Source organism: Convolutriloba macropyga, chromosome 3 (genome assembly GCF_964194025.1).
Source record: "Convolutriloba macropyga chromosome 3, txConMacr16.3, whole genome shotgun sequence".
Lineage (NCBI taxonomy): Eukaryota > Metazoa > Xenacoelomorpha > Acoela > Convolutidae > Convolutriloba > Convolutriloba macropyga.
In genome coordinates, this window is record NC_134470.1 from 46428601 (window position 1) to 46447040 (window position 18440).

The 18440-nt window shown below is 35.1% G+C and overlaps 1 protein-coding gene across 2 annotated transcripts in view; it reads left to right on the forward strand.

Moving 5' to 3' along the window:
- Nucleotides 1-18440, forward strand: part of LOC142337091 (tectonic-1-like) — a 145282-nt gene that overhangs the window by 118574 nt on the left and 8268 nt on the right. For both annotated transcript variants that reach the window (XM_075386161.1, XM_075386162.1), the window contains exons 5-11: nt 9047-9152; nt 9225-9352; nt 9565-9593; nt 9723-9814; nt 9921-10027; nt 17454-17597; nt 18015-18262. In XM_075386161.1, the coding sequence (XP_075242276.1) occupies nt 9047-9152; nt 9225-9352; nt 9565-9593; nt 9723-9814; nt 9921-10027; nt 17454-17597; nt 18015-18262 (854 nt within the window). The remainder of the gene's footprint in view (nt 1-9046; nt 9153-9224; nt 9353-9564; nt 9594-9722; nt 9815-9920; nt 10028-17453; nt 17598-18014; nt 18263-18440) is intronic.

The window sequence follows — 18440 nt, forward strand, 5'->3', positions numbered from 1 at the left end:
TACGTATCTTGATGTTTGTTAAGTATATTTACAATTTCTGGATTAGCACTTACTTTATCAGAATAATTACTTCACTAAGTACGTTTTCTCATGAAGTTATGTACCAATTATACAAATTAATCGTCAGGGAACTTAGAAAGTTAAATATTGAGGTTTTTAGGTACTTAATATGTTTATCTGCAAACTCTTTATCTGCGGGTGTTTTTAGTAAACGTAAACAAATAAGGGGTTACAGGCCTAGGTGGAAAATAATGGCTAGATATGGCCTTGAGATCTATCTGATTATGGAATAAATTATTTCACTCTTTACGTAAATATGAGGCACGAAATAGGGGCATGGCACTACCGGACTGTATTTAAATTTTGCATGAAAATTTTGAAAGGATTTTTACAATTTCTCTATGGAACATACATAATCTGCACGAATATCAGAGTGTACACATGTTTTTGTTGGAGCAACCCAATTTATGTTTTCTTAGTAAAGTTGTTGGAACGAAAGCGTTAAAATTAAAGACAATTAAATGATTTAAAAGAAATGAAGTTTAAGTCATTAAATGAAGGCTCTAAACTTGAATAAGACAGCATAAGTATACTGGTTGAATTAATGGTTTAAAGAACTGTTTATTTTCATGGATTTTAGCACTGGTTACTAGAACTTAATGAGTAAAGTGGGACTAATTGGATATAAGATTAATACTTGTCGAACTATTTCAGACTTTGAAGAACTCAAATAAAACTCTTTGGTTCTGTTCGTCGTCTGTATCAAATAGTTCCGTTTCAAAATAAATTACCCTGTTTGATGTTTGAGAGCAATTTTTCCGACTTTAATCGGCTTATATGTGTACGCTTCATTTTCAATTTTGCTGGTCAGAATGCTGTAAGACTGCTTTAGAGGTCTTGGATTGTCCTAAAAAAATTGAAGTGACGACTAAATATTTGTTTCTGCCAAGACAGATACTTATTTCAGATGAAGCTCAATTAGGTGCAGGAGGTAATTTTTGACCATGACAGATTTCATGTTGCGCACTAACTTTGAGAGTGTTCCTCGTGGTGTTATTGAGGTTAATTTCAAGTGTAATCAACTTGAATTATTGGAATTTTACAAGGACTTATTAATGTTGTTTCATAGTGCAATTTTCAGTGGTTATAATTTGAATAAAATTAGCTAAAAAATAGCCTTTTTTTGAGCGGTTCGAATGCTTCATATATGTAGTTGCCATGTATTTTAGTAGCTTTTCTCGGAGTTATTTAGCTATATGGAAGCTTGTTGCAATAATGTTTCATAAAGTTCTTCCAGTTCAATCTTTACTTATTTTAACGAGAAATAATCGAAAATGATTAATAGGAAATTTACAAATTTTTGTGGAGTTTCAAGAGAATGTAATCAACTGATTGTCAGGCTGGTTTTCCGTTGTTCTGCTGATCGTGGGTTCCGTTGAGTTGTACCTCAAGTAGTTTTGGTCCTTCGCAAATATTTACTAATCTTCAATCTGAGCAAGTTCTGGCTTTTGTACGTATCTTGATGTTTGTTAAGTATATTTACAATTTCTGGATTAGCACTTACTTTATCAGAATAATTACTTCACTAAGTACGTTTTCTCATGAAGTTATTTACCAATTATACAAATTAATCGTCAGGGAACTTAGAAAGTTAAATATTGAGGTTTTTAGGTACTTAATATGTTTATCTGCAAACTCTTTATCTGCGGGTGTTTTTAGTAAACGTAAACAAATAAGGGGTTACAGGCCTAGGTGGAAAATAATGGCTAGATATGGCCTTGAGATCTATCTGATTATGGAATAAATTATTTCACTCTTTACGTAACTATGAGGCACGAAATAGGGGCATGACACTACCGGACTGTTTTTAAATTTTGCATGAAAATTTTGAAAGGATTTTTACAATTTCTCTATGGAACATACATAATCTGCACGAATATCAGAGTGTACACATGTTTTTGTTGGAGCAACCCAATTTATGTTTTCTTAGTAAAGTTGTTGGAACGAAAGCGTTAAAATTAAAGACAATTAAATGATTTAAAAGAAATGAAGTTTAAGTCATTAAATGAAGGCTCTAAACTTGAATAAGACAGCATAAGTATACTGGTTGAATTAATGGTTTAAAGAACTGTTTATTATCATGGATTTTAGCACTGGTTACTAGAACTTAATGAGTAAAGTGGGACTAATTGGATATAAGATTAATACTTGTCGAACTATTTCAGACTTTGAAGAACTCAAATAAAACTCTTTGGTTCTGTTCGTCGTCTGTATCAAATAGTTCCGTTTCAAAATAAATTACCCTGTTTGATGTTTGAGAGCAATTTTTCCGACTTTAATCGGCTTATATGTGTACGCTTCATTTTCAATTTTGCTGGTCAGAATGCTGTAAGACTGCTTTAGAGGTCTTGGATTGTCCTAAAAAAATTGAAGTGACGACTAAATATTTGTTTCTGCCAAGACAGATACTTATTTCAGATGAAGCTCAATTAGGTGCAGGAGGTAATTTTTGACCATGACAGATTTCTTGTTGCGCACTAACTTTGAGAGTGTTCCTCGTGGTGTTATTGAGGTTAATTTCAAGTGTAATCAACTTGAATTATTGGAATTTTACAAGGACTTATTAATGTTGTTTCATAGTGCAATTTTCAGTGGTTATAATTTGAATAAAATTAGCTAAAAATAGCCTTTTTTTGAGCGGTTCGAATGCTTCATATATGTAGTTGCCATGTATTTTAGTAGCTTTTCTCGGAGTTATTTAGCTATATGGAAGCTTGTTGCAATAATGTTTCATAAAGTTCTTCCAGTTCAATCTTTACTTATTTTAACGAGAAATAATCGAAAATGATCAATAGGAAATTTACAAATTTTTGTGGAGTTTCAAGAGATTGTAATCAACTGATTGTCAGGCCGGTTTTCCGTTGTTCTGCTGATCGTGGGTTCCGTTGAGTTGTACCTCAAGTAGTTTTGGTCCTTCGCAAATATTTACTGATCTTCAATCTGAGCAAGTTCTGGCTTTTGTACGTATCTTGATGTTTGTTAAGTATATTTACAATTTCTGGATTAGCACTTACTTTATCAGAATAATTACTTCACTAAGTACGTTTTCTCATGAAGTTATGTACCAATTATACAAATTAATCGTCAGGGAACTTAGAAAGTTAAATATTGAGGTTTTTAGGTACTTAATATGTTTATCTGCAAACTCTTTATCTGCGGGTGTTTTTAGTAAACGTAAACAAATAAGGGGTTACAGGCCTAGGTGGAAAATAATGGCTAGATATGGCCTTGAGATCTATCTGATTATGGAATAAATTATTTCACTCTTTACGTAACTATGAGGCACGAAATAGGGGCATGACACTACCGGACTGTATTTAAATTTTGCATGAAAATTTTGAAAAAAGGGCTTTTACAATTTTTCTCTAGAACATACATAATCTGCACGAATATCAGAGTGTACACATGTTTTTGTTGGAGCAACCCAATTTATGTTTTCTTAGTAAAGTTGTTGGAACGAAAGCGTTAAAGTTAAAGACAATTAAAAGATTTAAAAGAAATGAAGTTTATGTTAAGACAAATTAAAATGAAGGTGAAGATGAACAAAGTTAAGACAAGAATAGAAATAAGTCCGAAGGAATGTTTAGACAATAAAGATGGGCTATTTCTAGAGAAGGATAAACCATAAATTAAAGTTAAGATTGAAAGGAGAGGTTGGAATTAGCACTGGAAATATCGAGGTTTATGTCATTAAATGAAGGCTCGAAACTTGAATAAGACAACATAAGTGTACTGGTTGAATGAACTGTTTAAAGAACTTTTTTTTCATGGATTGTAGCACTGGTTAATAGAACTTAATGAGTAAAGTGGGTCTGATTGGATATAAGATTAATACTTGTCGAACTATTTCAGACTTTGAAGAACTCAAAGCATACTTTCCTCTCGGGCTAAAAGTCTTTGGTTCTGTTCGTCTTCTGTATCAAATAGTTCCGTTTCAAAATAAATAAATTACCCTGTTTGATGTTTGAGAGCAATTTTTCCGACTTTAATCGGCTTATATGTGTACGCTTCATTTTCAATTTTGCTGGTCAGAATGCTGTAAGACTGCTTTAGAGGTCTTGGATTGTCCTAAAAAAATTGAAGTGACCACTAAATATATGTTTCTGCCAAGACAGATACTTATTTCAGATGAAGCTCAATTAGGTGCAGGAAGTAATTTTTGACCATGACAGATTTCATGTTGCGCACTAACTTTGAGAGTGTTCCTCGTGGTGTTATTGAGGTTAATTTCAAGTATAATCAACTTGAATTATTGGAATTTTACAAGGACTTATTAAGGTTGTTTCATAGTGCAATTTTCAGTGGTTATAATTTGAATAAAATTAGCTAAAAAATAGCCTTTTATTGAGTGGTTCGAATGCTTGATATATGTAGTTGCTTTGTATTTTAGTAGCTTTTCTCGGAGTTATTTAGCTATATGGAAGCTTGTTGCAATAATATTTCAAAGTTCTTCCAGTTCAATCTTTACTTATTTTAACGAGAAATAATCGACAATGATCAATAAGAAATTTACAAATTTTAGTGAAGTTTCAAGAGATTGTAATCAACTAATTGTCAGGCTGGTTTTCCGTTGTTCTGGTGATCGTGGGTTCCGTTGAGTTGTACCTCAAGTAGTTTTGGTCCTTCGCAAATATTTACTGATCTTCAAGTTGAGCAAGTTCTGGCTTTTGAAGTATCTTGATGTTTGTTAAGTATTTTTACAATTTCCGGATTAGCACCTACTTTATCAGAATAATTACTTCAGCAAGTACAGGTTTTCTCATGAAGTTATTTACCAATTATACAAAATAATCGTCAGGGAACTTAGAAAGGTAAATATTGAGGTTTTTAGGTACTTAATATGTTTATCTGCAAACTCTCAATCTGCGGGTGTTTTAGTAAACGTAAACAAAGAAGGGGTTACAGGCCTAGGTGGAAAATAATGGCCAGATATGGCCTTGAGATCTATCCGATCATAGAATAAATTATCGCACTCTTTACGTAACTATGAGGCACGAAATAGGGGCATGACACTACTGGACTGTATTTAAATTTTGCATGAAAATTTTGAAAGGGCTTTTACAATTTTTCTCTAGAACATACATAATCTGCACGAATATCAGAGTATACACATGTTTTTGTTGGAGCAACCCAATTTATGTTTTCTTAGTAAAGTTATTGGAACGAAAGCGTTAAACTTAAAGACAATTAAAAGATTTAAAAGAAATGAAGTTTTATGTTAAGACAAATTAAAATGAAGGTGAAGATGAACAAAGTTAAGACAAGAGTAGAAATAAGTCCGAAGGAATGTTTAGACAATAAAGATGGGCTAATTCTAGAGAAGGATAAAACATAAATTAAAGTTAAGATTGAAAGGAGAGGTTGGAATTAGCACTGGAAATATCGAGGTTTATGTCATTAAATGAAGACTTGAAACTTGAATAAGACAACATAAGTGTACTGGTTGAATGAATGGTTTAAAGAACTGTTTATTTTCATGGATTTTAGCACTGGTTAATAGAACTTAATGAGTAAAGTGGGTCTGATTGGATATAAGATTAATACTTGTCGAACTATTTCAGAGTTTGAAGAACTCAAAGCATACTTTCCTCTCGGGCTAAAACTCTTTGGTTCTGTTCGTCTTCTGTATCAAATAGTTCCGTTTCAAAATAAATAAATTACCCTGTTTGATGTTTGAGAGCAATTTTTCCGACTTTAATCGTCTTATATGTGTACGCTTCATTTTCAATTTTGCTGGTCAGAATGCTGTAAAACTGCTTTAGAGGTCTTAGATTGTCCTAAAAAAATTGAAGTGACGACTAAATATATGTTTCTGCCAAGACAGATACTTATTTCAGATGAAGCTCAATTGGGTGCAGGAAGTAATTTTTGACCATGACAGATTTCATGTTGCGCACTAACTTTGAGAGTGTTCCTCGTGGTGTTATTGAGGTTAATTTCAAGTATAATCAACTTGAATTATTGGAATTTTACAAGGACTTATTAAAGTTGTTTCATAGTGCGATTTTCAGTGGTTATAATTTGAATAAAATTAGCTAAAAAATAGCCTTTTATTGAGTGGTTCGAATGCTTGATATATGTAGTTGCTTTGTATTTTAGTAGCTTTTCTCGGAGTTATTTAGCTACATGGAAGCTTGTTGCAATAATATTTCAAGGTTCTTCCAGTTCAATCTTTACTTATTTTAACGAGAAATAATCGACAATGATCAATAAGAAATTTACAAATTTTAGTGAAGTTTCAAGAGATTGTAATCAACTGATTGTCAGGCTGGTTTTCCGTTGTTCTGGTGATCGTGGGTTCCGTTGAGTTGTACCTCAAGTAGTTTTGGTCCTTCGCAAATATTTACTGATCTTCAAGTTGAGCAAGTTCTGGCTTTTGTAGTATCTTGATGTTTGTTAAGTATATTTACAATTTCCGGATTAGCACCTACTTTATCAGAATAATTACTTCACCAAGTACATGTTTTCTCATGAAGTTATTTACCAATTATACAAATTAATCGTCAGGGAACTTAGAAAGGTAAATATTGAGGTTTTCAGGTACTTAATATGCTTATCGGTAAACTCTCAATCTGCGGGTGTTTTTAGTAAACATAAACAAATAAGGGGTTACAGGCCTAGGTGGAAAATAATGGCCAGATATGGCCTTGAGATCTATCCGATCATAGAAAAAATTTTCGCACTCTTTACGTAACTATGAGGCACGAAATAGGGGCATGACACTACCGGACTGTATTTAAATTTTGCATGAAAATTTTGAAAGGGCTTTTACAATTTTTCTCTAGAACATACATAATCTGCACGAATATCAGACTATACACATGTTTTTGTTGGAGCAACCCAATTTATGTTTTCTTAGTAAAGTTGTTGGAACGAAAGCGTTAAACTTAAAGACAATTAAAAGATTTAAAAGAAATGAAGTTTATGTTAAGACAAATTAAAATGAAGGTGAAGATGAACAAAGTTAAGACAAGAGTAGAAATAAGTCCGAAGGAATGTTTAGACAATAAAGATGGGCTAATTCTAGAGAAGGATAAAACATAAATTAAAGTTAAGATTGAAAGGAGAGGTTGGAATTAGCACTGGAAATATCGAGGTTTATGTCATTAAATGAAGGCTCTAAATTTGAATAAGACAACATAAGTGTACTGGTTGAATGAATGGTTTAAAGAACTGTTTATTTTCATGGATTTTAGCACTGGTTAATAGAACTTAATGAGTAAAGTGGGTCTGATTGGATATAAGATTAATACTTGTCGAACTATTTCAGACTTTGAAGAACTCAAAGCATACTTTCCTCTCGGGCTAAAACTCTTTGGTTCTGTTCGTCTTCTGTATCAAATAGTTCCGTTTCAAAATGAAAATGCACTTGTGGTTGGACAGTTGAATTGTTGAAGGGAAACTTGAAGATTGCTCTCCCTATGAACAAAACTTATGTCTCTTGCGGATAAGTCTGGAGTTTTTTCTCTTCTGGTCGTCAATTGCGTTGTCCGAGTAGTTGTCATTCATAATGTCTTCGTTGATAGCAGTAATACCTACATTGTAGCATGTTATTCAAGCATTACTGCTTCTTTTGGCTCTCCATGAAGCCTTTATGGATTAATGCATTGTATCTAAGCATAGCAGTTACTTCACTCTGTTTTTGCTGGGTGATGTGTTTCGGGTCTGACTGCTCACTTTGAACAAGACTAGAAGCTTCATTCCTTTATTACTACTTTCTGCATTTTCGTATTGCTCGGAAGTGGTGTGCTGGAAGCTGGCTGAATATTCTTGAGGTAATGAAGTGAAAGTGGTAAAGAAAAGAATCAAACGAAGGAAGAAAAATAACAAATTTGTCAATGAATTAATGGGCCCGTTAAACTGTGAAACAGTTAATAACTCCTGTCACCATGTTACGCACTTTACTATCAGAGTGTTCCTTGTGGTGTTATTGAGGTTAATATCCGGTATAATCAACTTGAATTATCGGAATTGTAAAAGGACTTATTATAGTTGTTTCATAGTGCGATTTTTAGCGGATATAATTTGAAAAAATTAGCTATTAATCGCTTTTTGAGCGGTTCGAATGCTTGATATATGTAGTTGCTTTGTATTTTAGTAGCTTTTCTCGGAGTTATTTAGCTACATGGAAGCTTGTTGCAATAATATTTCAAAGTTCTTCCAGTTCAATCTTTACTTATTTTAACGAGAAATAATCGACAATGATCAATAAGAAATTTACAAATTTTAGTGAAGTTTCAAGAGATTGTAATCAACTGATTGTCAGGCTGGTTTTCCGTTGTTCTGGTGATCGTGGGTTCCGTTGAGTTGTACCTCAAGTAGTATTGGTCCTTCGTAAATATACTGATCTTCAAGTTGAGCGTTTTCCGTCTTTTGTACGTCTCTTGATGTTTGTTAAGTACATATATAATTTCCGTATTAGCACCTACTTTATCAGAATAATTACTTCACCAAGTACATGTTTCTCATGAAGTTATTTACCAATTATACAAATTCATCGTCAGGGAACTTAAAAAGGTATATATTGAGGCTTTTAGTTACTTTATTTGTTTATCTGTAAACTGTCAATCTCAGGTGGTTTTTAGTAAACGTAAACAAATAAGGAGTTACAGGCCTAGATAGAAAGTACTGGCTAGATATTGCCTTGAGATCTATCTGATTATGAACTAATTTATGGCACTCTTGATGGATATTTATAGGAAAAACATCACGTAACTATAAGGCACGAAATAGGGGTGTGACATTTCATGAAGAAATTTGAAAATTTTTGCAAGGTTGTTTTCGGAAAACGAATTGGTTGCTTGATGAAATTTTGGTTGCGCCTGAGAAAGTTTATCGATTTAGATTCCAAAATTTTTCGAACCAAAGTTTTGCAATGTTTTGAACGGGATTTGGTTACGTAATGTACGAAGCAATACCTTGTAAGCCTTGTAAGCGTTACTTAAAAAATCTTGTAAGCCTGTAAATTGTCGTGAACTGTCTTCAGTATGGATCAGTGGTCTATGTGGTGAGAAGTGACAGTGCTGTGGGTGAAATGAGAACGATTGGATCTGGTATCTTTTCGAAGGAATGTCGAGAGATAAACGAAATAAGTGAGTGCGAAAAAGACTTGAATTGACAAATTTTGATAAATTAACTTGAAGACTACTTGACTTTTGTTTCAGCGTATCTGACCGAAATTTCAAAGAATTGCGAAACTACAGAAGCTTTTTCAACTTTCGATACCACCTGTGGCAATGCTGACAACTCTTGGAGCTTGAAAAACTTTTTTGAGAACTTCAAAGTAGTGAAGGTAATTCATTAAGTTAAGATTCACGAATATTCACGGAGTATCAAAACTGATTGAGTGGAAAAAAAATGCTCTTGAGATAACCGTAAGATGAATGTATTTTTTGATAAATCAATTTCGATAGAGTTCTTTTTTGCCATTTTTATGGCTTTATTAACTCAAATGTTCTGCAATGCGATTCGATTGATGTTTCTTCAGATCTAAATTTGTTTTAGGATACGAGCTTCTTCGCATCACTTGATCTGTAAGTTTGGTGCTGAATCGTTCCCTAAACTCTAAATTCAATAATCACTGGTTGTGTTCAAGCTGAGAGAACGAAACATTAAGCACATTAAACGAATATCATTACATTTGATCTAATCTGGTGTTTCAGAAACGATACAACTACTATTGGGTCGCAATATGATACTAGTGACAGCTTGGCCACCATTTACGTATATTGTATCAAAGTGAATGAGAATGCAGGTTAGTTCTGGTTAACTTTTTACTTTTGTGGAACGTTGCAGCAATTTCCAGTGTTGTCTGTGCTTAAGTGAACCTACTTATTTTCCTGGATTTTCTTTGCTTTTAGATTGTGACTTAGCATTGAACAATTCAAATGGAAATAATTCGGCGATTGAACAGTTCCTACAAACCAGCATGACTGACAACTCTACATGCTCCAATGTAGTTAAGGAGGTTTGTCTAAATCACGCAGCAATCATACATCAGTTGACTCTTAAATGCACTATGTTCAGCCTACGATAACTCTTCATTACATATTTTTATGGAAATTTATGTAGTTTGCGGCTCTTGTAATCGTATGTGTCTTTCGTTTTTCCTATTTGTTCTGAAACACTCTTTCGCTCGATTCAGTGATTTGACTTCTCGAATGACTTTTTCACACTTGGCGTCTGGAAATCCGCGTGATCTAAATTAAGCTCATTCAGAAATTTGTAATCGAGGGTATTAACTGTGCGTACTGAAAATTTTGAAGCCGGGAAAGCTTGGTGGAAGAGATCGAAGAACGCGAGTTGTACCGGTTTACGACTCGAAGCAAAGTAATGATGACCTTCGGGTTTTTAGTGGTCAAGAGTAAGTGAACCAATAAGTTAAATTCAATGCCGCTAGTGTTTAGGTGAGTTTCTGTTGCAAAACTCAAAGGGTAAGAGAAACAAGTGTTCCTATTTCTAGCTCATGGATTCTTCTGAGAGCGAGCAGAAGAATTGGTGTGAAAGAAAGTGCTAATCGAACCCAATTTTTTTCGTGCGTCCATTTAAAAGCGGTTTTGCTTTTTCTCCTTTTCAAATTGTTCCTTTTGGAGCATTTTGAACTTCTATTAACTTCAGGATGCAGGTAGCTATTTTTGGGGCTATTTTTGTTATTAATAACCTCAACGTGATAGTGAGGCTATCATTTTGATGTAGGCACTTTTTTTTACCGATATATTCTTTTTAATTGCCCTCGAACGAGGTTTGAAGCAATTAATCTAAACGTGTCTTTTTTATGCAAAACTTTTGCGTGACTGTTTTTTTGCGCTTTTATTCTGCAACATTCTTGGGCTTCTTGAGTGACTTTTTCGCGCTTGAGCTCTTCATTTTTGAATGATCCAAGATGCTCTCTGTCTGAAATTAAGTTTGTTTCTAATAAAAGCCATTGTAGTTTAGTGCTATAAGATGCTGGACTAGCATGCTGGAGGTCCCGGGTTTGAACCCCTTTGGGTTTTTGCACCCATAGAACTTATGTATGGTTTTTTGCAACTATAGAACTTATCTAAACCACACCCCCTCTAAATTAAATTTTCACTTTTTACTTAATCAACCATTTGTTTTGATTGGTATCTAAGTTGTTTTTAATTGCTCTGGAACGAAATTCATAGCATTTATTGTAAACGTGTGTGTCTCTTTTTTTATGCAAAAATTTTGCTTGACGGTTTTGACTTTTCGAGTGACTTTTCGCCCTTGACTTTTCGCGTTTCGCGTGATCTAAAATTCTCTCTCAAATACAATTTCAAACAGCTGAACTCAATTGGCGGCAATTTAATACTAAAAGTCAAATGAAAAGTGCGCCGAAACTGGTATCGATTTTTACTTTAAATCTTAATAGTGGTATATGTTAACCTCTAATGTGGTTATTTGAAGCCCATTATTGAGCTTCTTAGTCCCATTTAAGCTCCCCCCCGACTGAAGCAGGCTGCAATTGATTAGAGCTCCCACTAGTCGTTTGAGAGCAATTTTTTCAACGTTTAGTCGGTTATGTTTGTTGACGAATTCGATTACGATTCATCAATTGTCTTTCCTTCCTTTCTGTGTATTATCTGCCTGTTTTTATAGCTGCGATGCTGTAAGATAAGCGTAGCTAAGTTGCAGTGTTCCAATATTTTTCGTTTCGTCATCTGACTATCTTTTTTGTTCTGCATTTTTGCACTCAGCTAAGATGAAAAAATAAGTTCTCCTAATGACTTTTGCGTGCGTGACACCCATTCTTATTCTCTCTAGCAAATGTTTCAGGTTATTTACGTGATTGCGTTCTGTTCTTACGTGACTTACCTCTCTCAAGAAAATTCCTTTTGCACTTAAAATTAAGTTTAGTTAAGTTTATTTGAAATAATGTAAAAGCAAAAAATATATATGCATTTAACGTCCCTAATAAAAAAGGTTTCTTTGGAATGAATTTAAACAAGCCATATTAATTTTCGTAGAAATTTTTAAGCGGCGTCGACAACTTTTTCATCTCAGTTCTCTATCTGTTTCCACCCGTATTGTACGGCCCGCAAGTCTATTCTGGAAATTTACGGGGTGTTTTTTGTTATTTGTGCATTTAAAAATATATATTTTGTTCGGCTGTTTATTTAAGAATTGTTCAATTATTGTTGCTTCTAAGAGTAGATAGTTGAATACTTGTTGTTGCTTCTGGATAGGCTATTTTTAAGGAAACAAATTTTTGTAATTCTCGAACAGTTTTTTTTGATTTTCGGCATTATATTTTTGGTGTTGTTTGTTTTGAGGTTAGCCAGAGATCGAGGTTATTGTAGAACAATCGTGTGGACGCAACTTATAAAAAATTTCCTGAAGAATCCTGAAGACTGAAGGATTTTTAAGCTTTGATTCATCGTTTCTTCCTGTTCTTTGATCAATGATTTGTCTATCATGTGCCAAGTCATTTTTAAACAAAAACCAATCGTACAACGCGTATCATAAAAATCATTGTTTTCGATTCATAATTTGTTTAGAATTTTCATGAAATTTATCGATTAATTTAGCCGTTTGTCAGGAAGTAAGCAGTCTTTATGTTCGGTGAGCAGTTGGCGGGGGAATAAGTTAGGTTTCACTTGAACGATATTATTGAGGCGGTTCCGGAGTCGTCTGTTTTTTTTCCTCAAAATTTGGTTTGTTAACGTGTTTGTTTACTTACCTGAATCAAAAATATTTTGTTACACTCACAAACTTGAATTTAATTGAGCACATAAAATCAGTAACTTTAAAGACAACAAGAGTTGAAGGGAGTTTTGGCCAATTTTGATGAGGTTTTTTAAATTTCTTATTAAATAACCACCTCTCTAACCCTACACCCCCCCCATCTACAGCTGCCCTAAGCTTTCCTCACCCCAAATATACACCTTTCCACCAATTAACTAAACATCTTCTAAACCTAACCCCACCCACATCACCTAACTACCTTAAAGGAAAAAATTGAGTTTTGCTAGTCATTTTTAAGGAGCCAGATGTGTGTTCTTTGCTTGCATAGAAGCTTCTCAAAACATTTTCTTAAGTGTTAGTAAGTTTTGATATGCAATTTGGAATTTAGAAATACACTTGAAAATTTTGAGTCCACACGGAATTATATAGGTCAGCTGTCCTAGTTTGTTTTCCGAGAGACAAGAAATTGGAATCAAAAGCCCTGCAAACAATCTTAAAAGGAACAAAATAATTCGGCGCAAGTTGAGAAATTCATTCCATTAAAGGTTGAAGCCCAGATAGCAAAGTTTTTAACCAGCAACCACGATTGAAGTTAAAATGTTTGTATCTCTTGTGCGTCATCGTAGAGGACGGCAAAATCATTAGAGTTCAATTAGAGCCGTGTGTTATTTTTAAGAGTACTGATAAACCATGCATATGGTTGGTCTAATGAATATTACCACACGGTTGTTATCGCCACCCAGAAGTTATCAAACTCCGAGGCGAAGCCGAGGTGTTATGATAACTTCGAGGGCGATAACAACCGTGTGGTAATTTTTTTAATCAACACCTGTTGCGATCATTTCAAAATTGAACACAGTTTTGTTCGTTTTTAATAGCCGCCCTCATCTTCTCAGCCGGCTATTATTGCGCTCGTTTTTTACAATTCAAAGAATTTGAATTGTATTGGGGCGCTGTCTTTTTTTTTTAAGATCTGTTCACACATTTTCATGATTTTTGAAGTCAAATTGGAGTAGTGATTTTGGTCACGCCGAAACAGGAAATGGAGCGAAAAAGCGAGTGGTTTTGCGGCGTGAATTTTTTTCGCTCTAATTTTAAAGTAGAGTGAGAAAACGGTGTTTGAACAAAAATTCGGTTTCTCGGTAGTGGTTTTTTGTTCACATGCGGCAATTTCACTCTGATTTTTACTGTTTTTTCGATTTTTTGGATCGGATTTTTTTCTAAATGGTTTTCACAGTTCATTCACAGCTCATTCTAGACCTAGTTTTTTGTTTGAATTAATTTTTCATATCTCGCTAGTGGTTTTTTTTTGGTTCACATGCGGCATTTTGACATTGATTTTCTGTTTTTTCTTATTTTTTTATGTTTTTTTTTCTAAAATGGTTTTCTCAATTCACTCATAGTCCATTCTAAGTCTAGTTTTTCTGTTTAGTCAATGAAAATTCTTTGAATTGTACGTCAGGACTTGTCCTGCTATGTTTTTTTTACTTCGTCAAACTTTTTTTCGCTTTACCATTTTGCCGCTTTTTCGACATTTTGCGTGAAATCTTTTTGACTTCTCTAGGCTAGTTCCTCTCTTCTCTCATTCTGCTAAAAGTGAATTTGAACATCAGTTGCTAAGCAAAGCAATTCAAAATGAACAGAGTCGGTATAAAAATTTGAAGTCAGAAATAGAAACGGGATAAACCCATAAAGCCCATTTTTAGATGCCCGGCACTTGAACTTTGTTCTCATAATTTTTGGTTACCATCTCTAATGCTTATTGGTATTGATAGTAGCCCCTGTAGCCTCTCTCTAAGAAACAGAAGTACGTTATGTTCAACTACGAAATACCATCAAAATAAATCGGACTTAAAAAATGTTTTTGTACAAAAATCTTTTTTTTTCAATATCTTCTATTCTTTCAATCCAAATCATGCTTATTGGAATCAACGGCGGCTATTTTCCGGCAATCTGCCGGGTATGTTTCACTTTTATTTTTTGTGGACAATTACATTTTCAAAGGTAAGTGATATTTCTTCGGATCTGTTCTTCGTTGCGACCACATCCGCCCACCCCCCCTCCCTCGCGCTCCCACACACACAGACACACGCACACACACACTCACACATACACGCACAGACACACACGCACGCACAAGAACACACACACAACACACACTCACCACACACAGCACACAAACGCACACACCACACTCCACACACGCACGCACAAACGAACACACGCACACACCACACTCAAACACACCACAAACTCCACACACACAAACAAACCACACACACAACACACCACAAACTCACCACACACATCACACACACACACGCAAACATGCCACACAAACGCACACACAACATACACACCACACACAGCACACACACTCCACACACACGCACACACACACACACAACACCACACACACACACGCGCGCAAACACACACCACACACACTGCACACACACACCACATACAACACTCACCACACACACACACAAGACACACTCACCACACACAGCACACACACACCAGACTCACACGCACTCACACACTCCAAACCCACACACACTCACACTTACACACACTTACACACACAAACACACCACACACACGCGCGCAAACACATACACACATCACACTGCACACACAAGACACACCACACACACTACACAACACAAGTTTTTTTTAGATTACAGGTTTAACAAACTGTTTCCATCATCAGACTACGAGTTTATCACCACTCTTTTATCGCCACTGTCTACTTAGTAACAGTGGCGATAAAAGAGTGTGATAAACTCGTAGTCTAATGCTGAAGTGTTTTTCCAGTGTCGATTTGGCATTAAAATTTAGTACACTGGCAGTTTATTTAACTGCTGTTATCGCAACAGGTGTTGATTAAATGATGGTCAGAGAACTACTTTTACATGAAAAAATTGATTTGTGTTCCGGGCAGAGTTAAGATGAGGCAATGCAGAGTTGAAACGAAGCCCGTCATCATTCAATCAGGCATTAAAAGTAATTATCTAATTGTTTTAATCACCTATGTTAATAAGCAAGACGGATTGACTTCTTGAAACTTGATTTTTTGTAATTTCTGAGTGAAACAGTGGAACAAAACTGCTCAGCTACACCAAAAAATTTTTATCGCAAGAACTTGAAGAAAGCATTCAAAACTGATTTGGTACCACAATAGATCCTCAACTTTTTGTTTTGAGCTTGCAATATATATAAAACTATTGGAAAGGCTCCTATAACGGAATTATACAGATCTAGATCCTATAAGATTTCTACAGTACGAGCAACTGGAAGCAGTATTACAAATTTAGCACTATTATACCACCTATATAAAAGGTTCATCAGTACTCTAACAAAACAGAACATAGCGATAGCGGTACGCTGATAAGGGTACAAACAATATAGAACATTTTTGTATAAAAACTTGGTTATTTAAGAGTATAATTCGTCATTATATTTTGTGTAGTAATATTGGTAACTTGCGCTATTTAATTCGGCTTTTTGTAGGATTTTGCCTCCAATTTTTCTTCCCTGGAATATGAATAGGGGTTAGATCTGTATAATCAGTGGCGACTGAACATATCCGCATTTTTTGCAAACAACAATTTGCATATTAAGCCCAGGTTATTGGAAAATCAAGTTTACAAAGCAGATTGAAAGAGATTTTATTGTGATGAACTAATCAATTGAAACAGTTACAAATGAACCTGTGATTTCAATTTCACGTAGTATATGTTGATGTAGTACAGTGTTAAAAACAAAACAAACAAAATAATTGTATTTTTCTGTCCTAATTTGCCTTTAGATAGGCAGTCAGTCTAGACATGATGTTTCTCAATTCAAGCATCGAAATTCAGTTTTGCAGACCGTGAAGTTTCGTGAAAAAAAGAATTTTATGATATTGTCAAAAAAGATAACCTGCACAATTTTGTATATATTAAAATGGTCGCCGTGTCACGCTCTTTTTACATGATTGCAAATTGATCATCTTCTCCCATAATAAATGTAGATTCTAGGTTTAGCGGAGCAGTTTTCTTCAACTGCTTTCCTCAGAAGTTAATAAAAGTTGGTGCTCCCAGAGGTCACCCAGGTGATCTAAAACATTCTTTTGATGCGTCATTGTTTATGGCCGGACTTCATTTCAATTCGGCTTCGCCTCGGCTCAACTCTAGCCTTTACGCTAATCAATTCGGACACGCAAAAGCATGATTGTGCTGCTCAGTATAGTTGTTTAATTGCTCTTGAACGTAGTTCATAGCAATTATTGTAAACGTGTGTGTCTTTTTTGTATGCAAAGTTTTTGCTTGACAATTTTGACTTTTCGAGTGACTTTTACGCCCTTGACTTTTTGCATTTCGCGTGATCTAAAATTCTCTCTCAATCACAATTTCAAGCAGCTTGATTGGCGGCAGTTTATTACTAAAAGTCAAATGAAAAGTGCGCCGAAACTGGTGTCATTTTTTACTTTAAATCTTAATAGTGGTATATGTTAACCTCTAATGTGGTTATTTGAAGCCCATTATTGAGCTGCTTAGTCCCATTTGGGCTCCCCCCCCCCTCGACTGAAGCAGGCTGCAATTGATTAGAGCTCACACTAGTCGTTCAAGAGCAATTCTTCCGACGTTTAGTCGGTTATGTTTTTTTTAAAGATGCCATTGTTGTTCAGTTCGTATGGATTAACTGTAGTGATGCTTCAGCTGAAGTACATATTTGTGTACAGTGGAAGTGTAATTACTGAGGTAGCCCTTGAGGTCACACTGGGAACACTCACCTATGACCCGGATGATGCAACCCAGCCTCCAGTCATCTTCTCCCGTACTGTCCAAATCGCCTTTCAGAAGGTGTTGTATTTTTCGGTCTTAATTTGCCTGAAGTGTTGCAGTCAGTCTAGACATGATGTTTCGAAGTTTGACATAAAGTTTCATCTAGACATGAAGTCTTTCATCTGAGCAAAGTTTTTTTGTTTAATTTATCATTTAGTCTAGGCTTCTTAATCTTTGATACTGCTATCATTTTTACTGCTTAAATGTTAAAGAAACGTTCAGAATCCGTTTTTAAAAATCTTATAACGAAGTATTGAGGTGTCCGAGGCATGAAATTACATAAATCGATTTTAAAAAGTACCACTCACTAGAGCTGTGAGTAAAAACCAACTTTCTACTGCAACGTTTAATTGAATCGATCTACGCTATCTAGATACAAGAGCCATGTCAGTTTAGTTTTCTGCTGTTTTCAACTGAGAATGAATTCCATTTCAGATTGTGAGTGAGCCAGAAGCGCTGTTTCCCAGTCGAAGTGGAAACCCTGGCTACATTCGGGGTCTTCCTGTGCGACGGGGGTTTCTCAGCACCGTCACTGTGGACAACGTGGATACTGTCACTGTGCAAGTACCCGAAGGCACTGATTTCCTCGCTGTTCCCAAACCTGGACAGCAGTGCAATGCGGGGGTTCTAGATACTACAGATGTCAAATTCGGGTACAACACTATCTCAGGATGCAGCATTACGTAAGTCTTATTTAATACTATATTCCATATGGCGACAATCAAGCAAGCGGATGGGCAAACAAGCCAAATTTTGGCAAATGTGTCAAGATAGCCAAAATCTCGGGCCCACTTTAAGTTGTCCCTGATGGGGCCCGGTGGGGGCGCATAGCGTCTTCGAATCAATTTCCGCTGTACATTC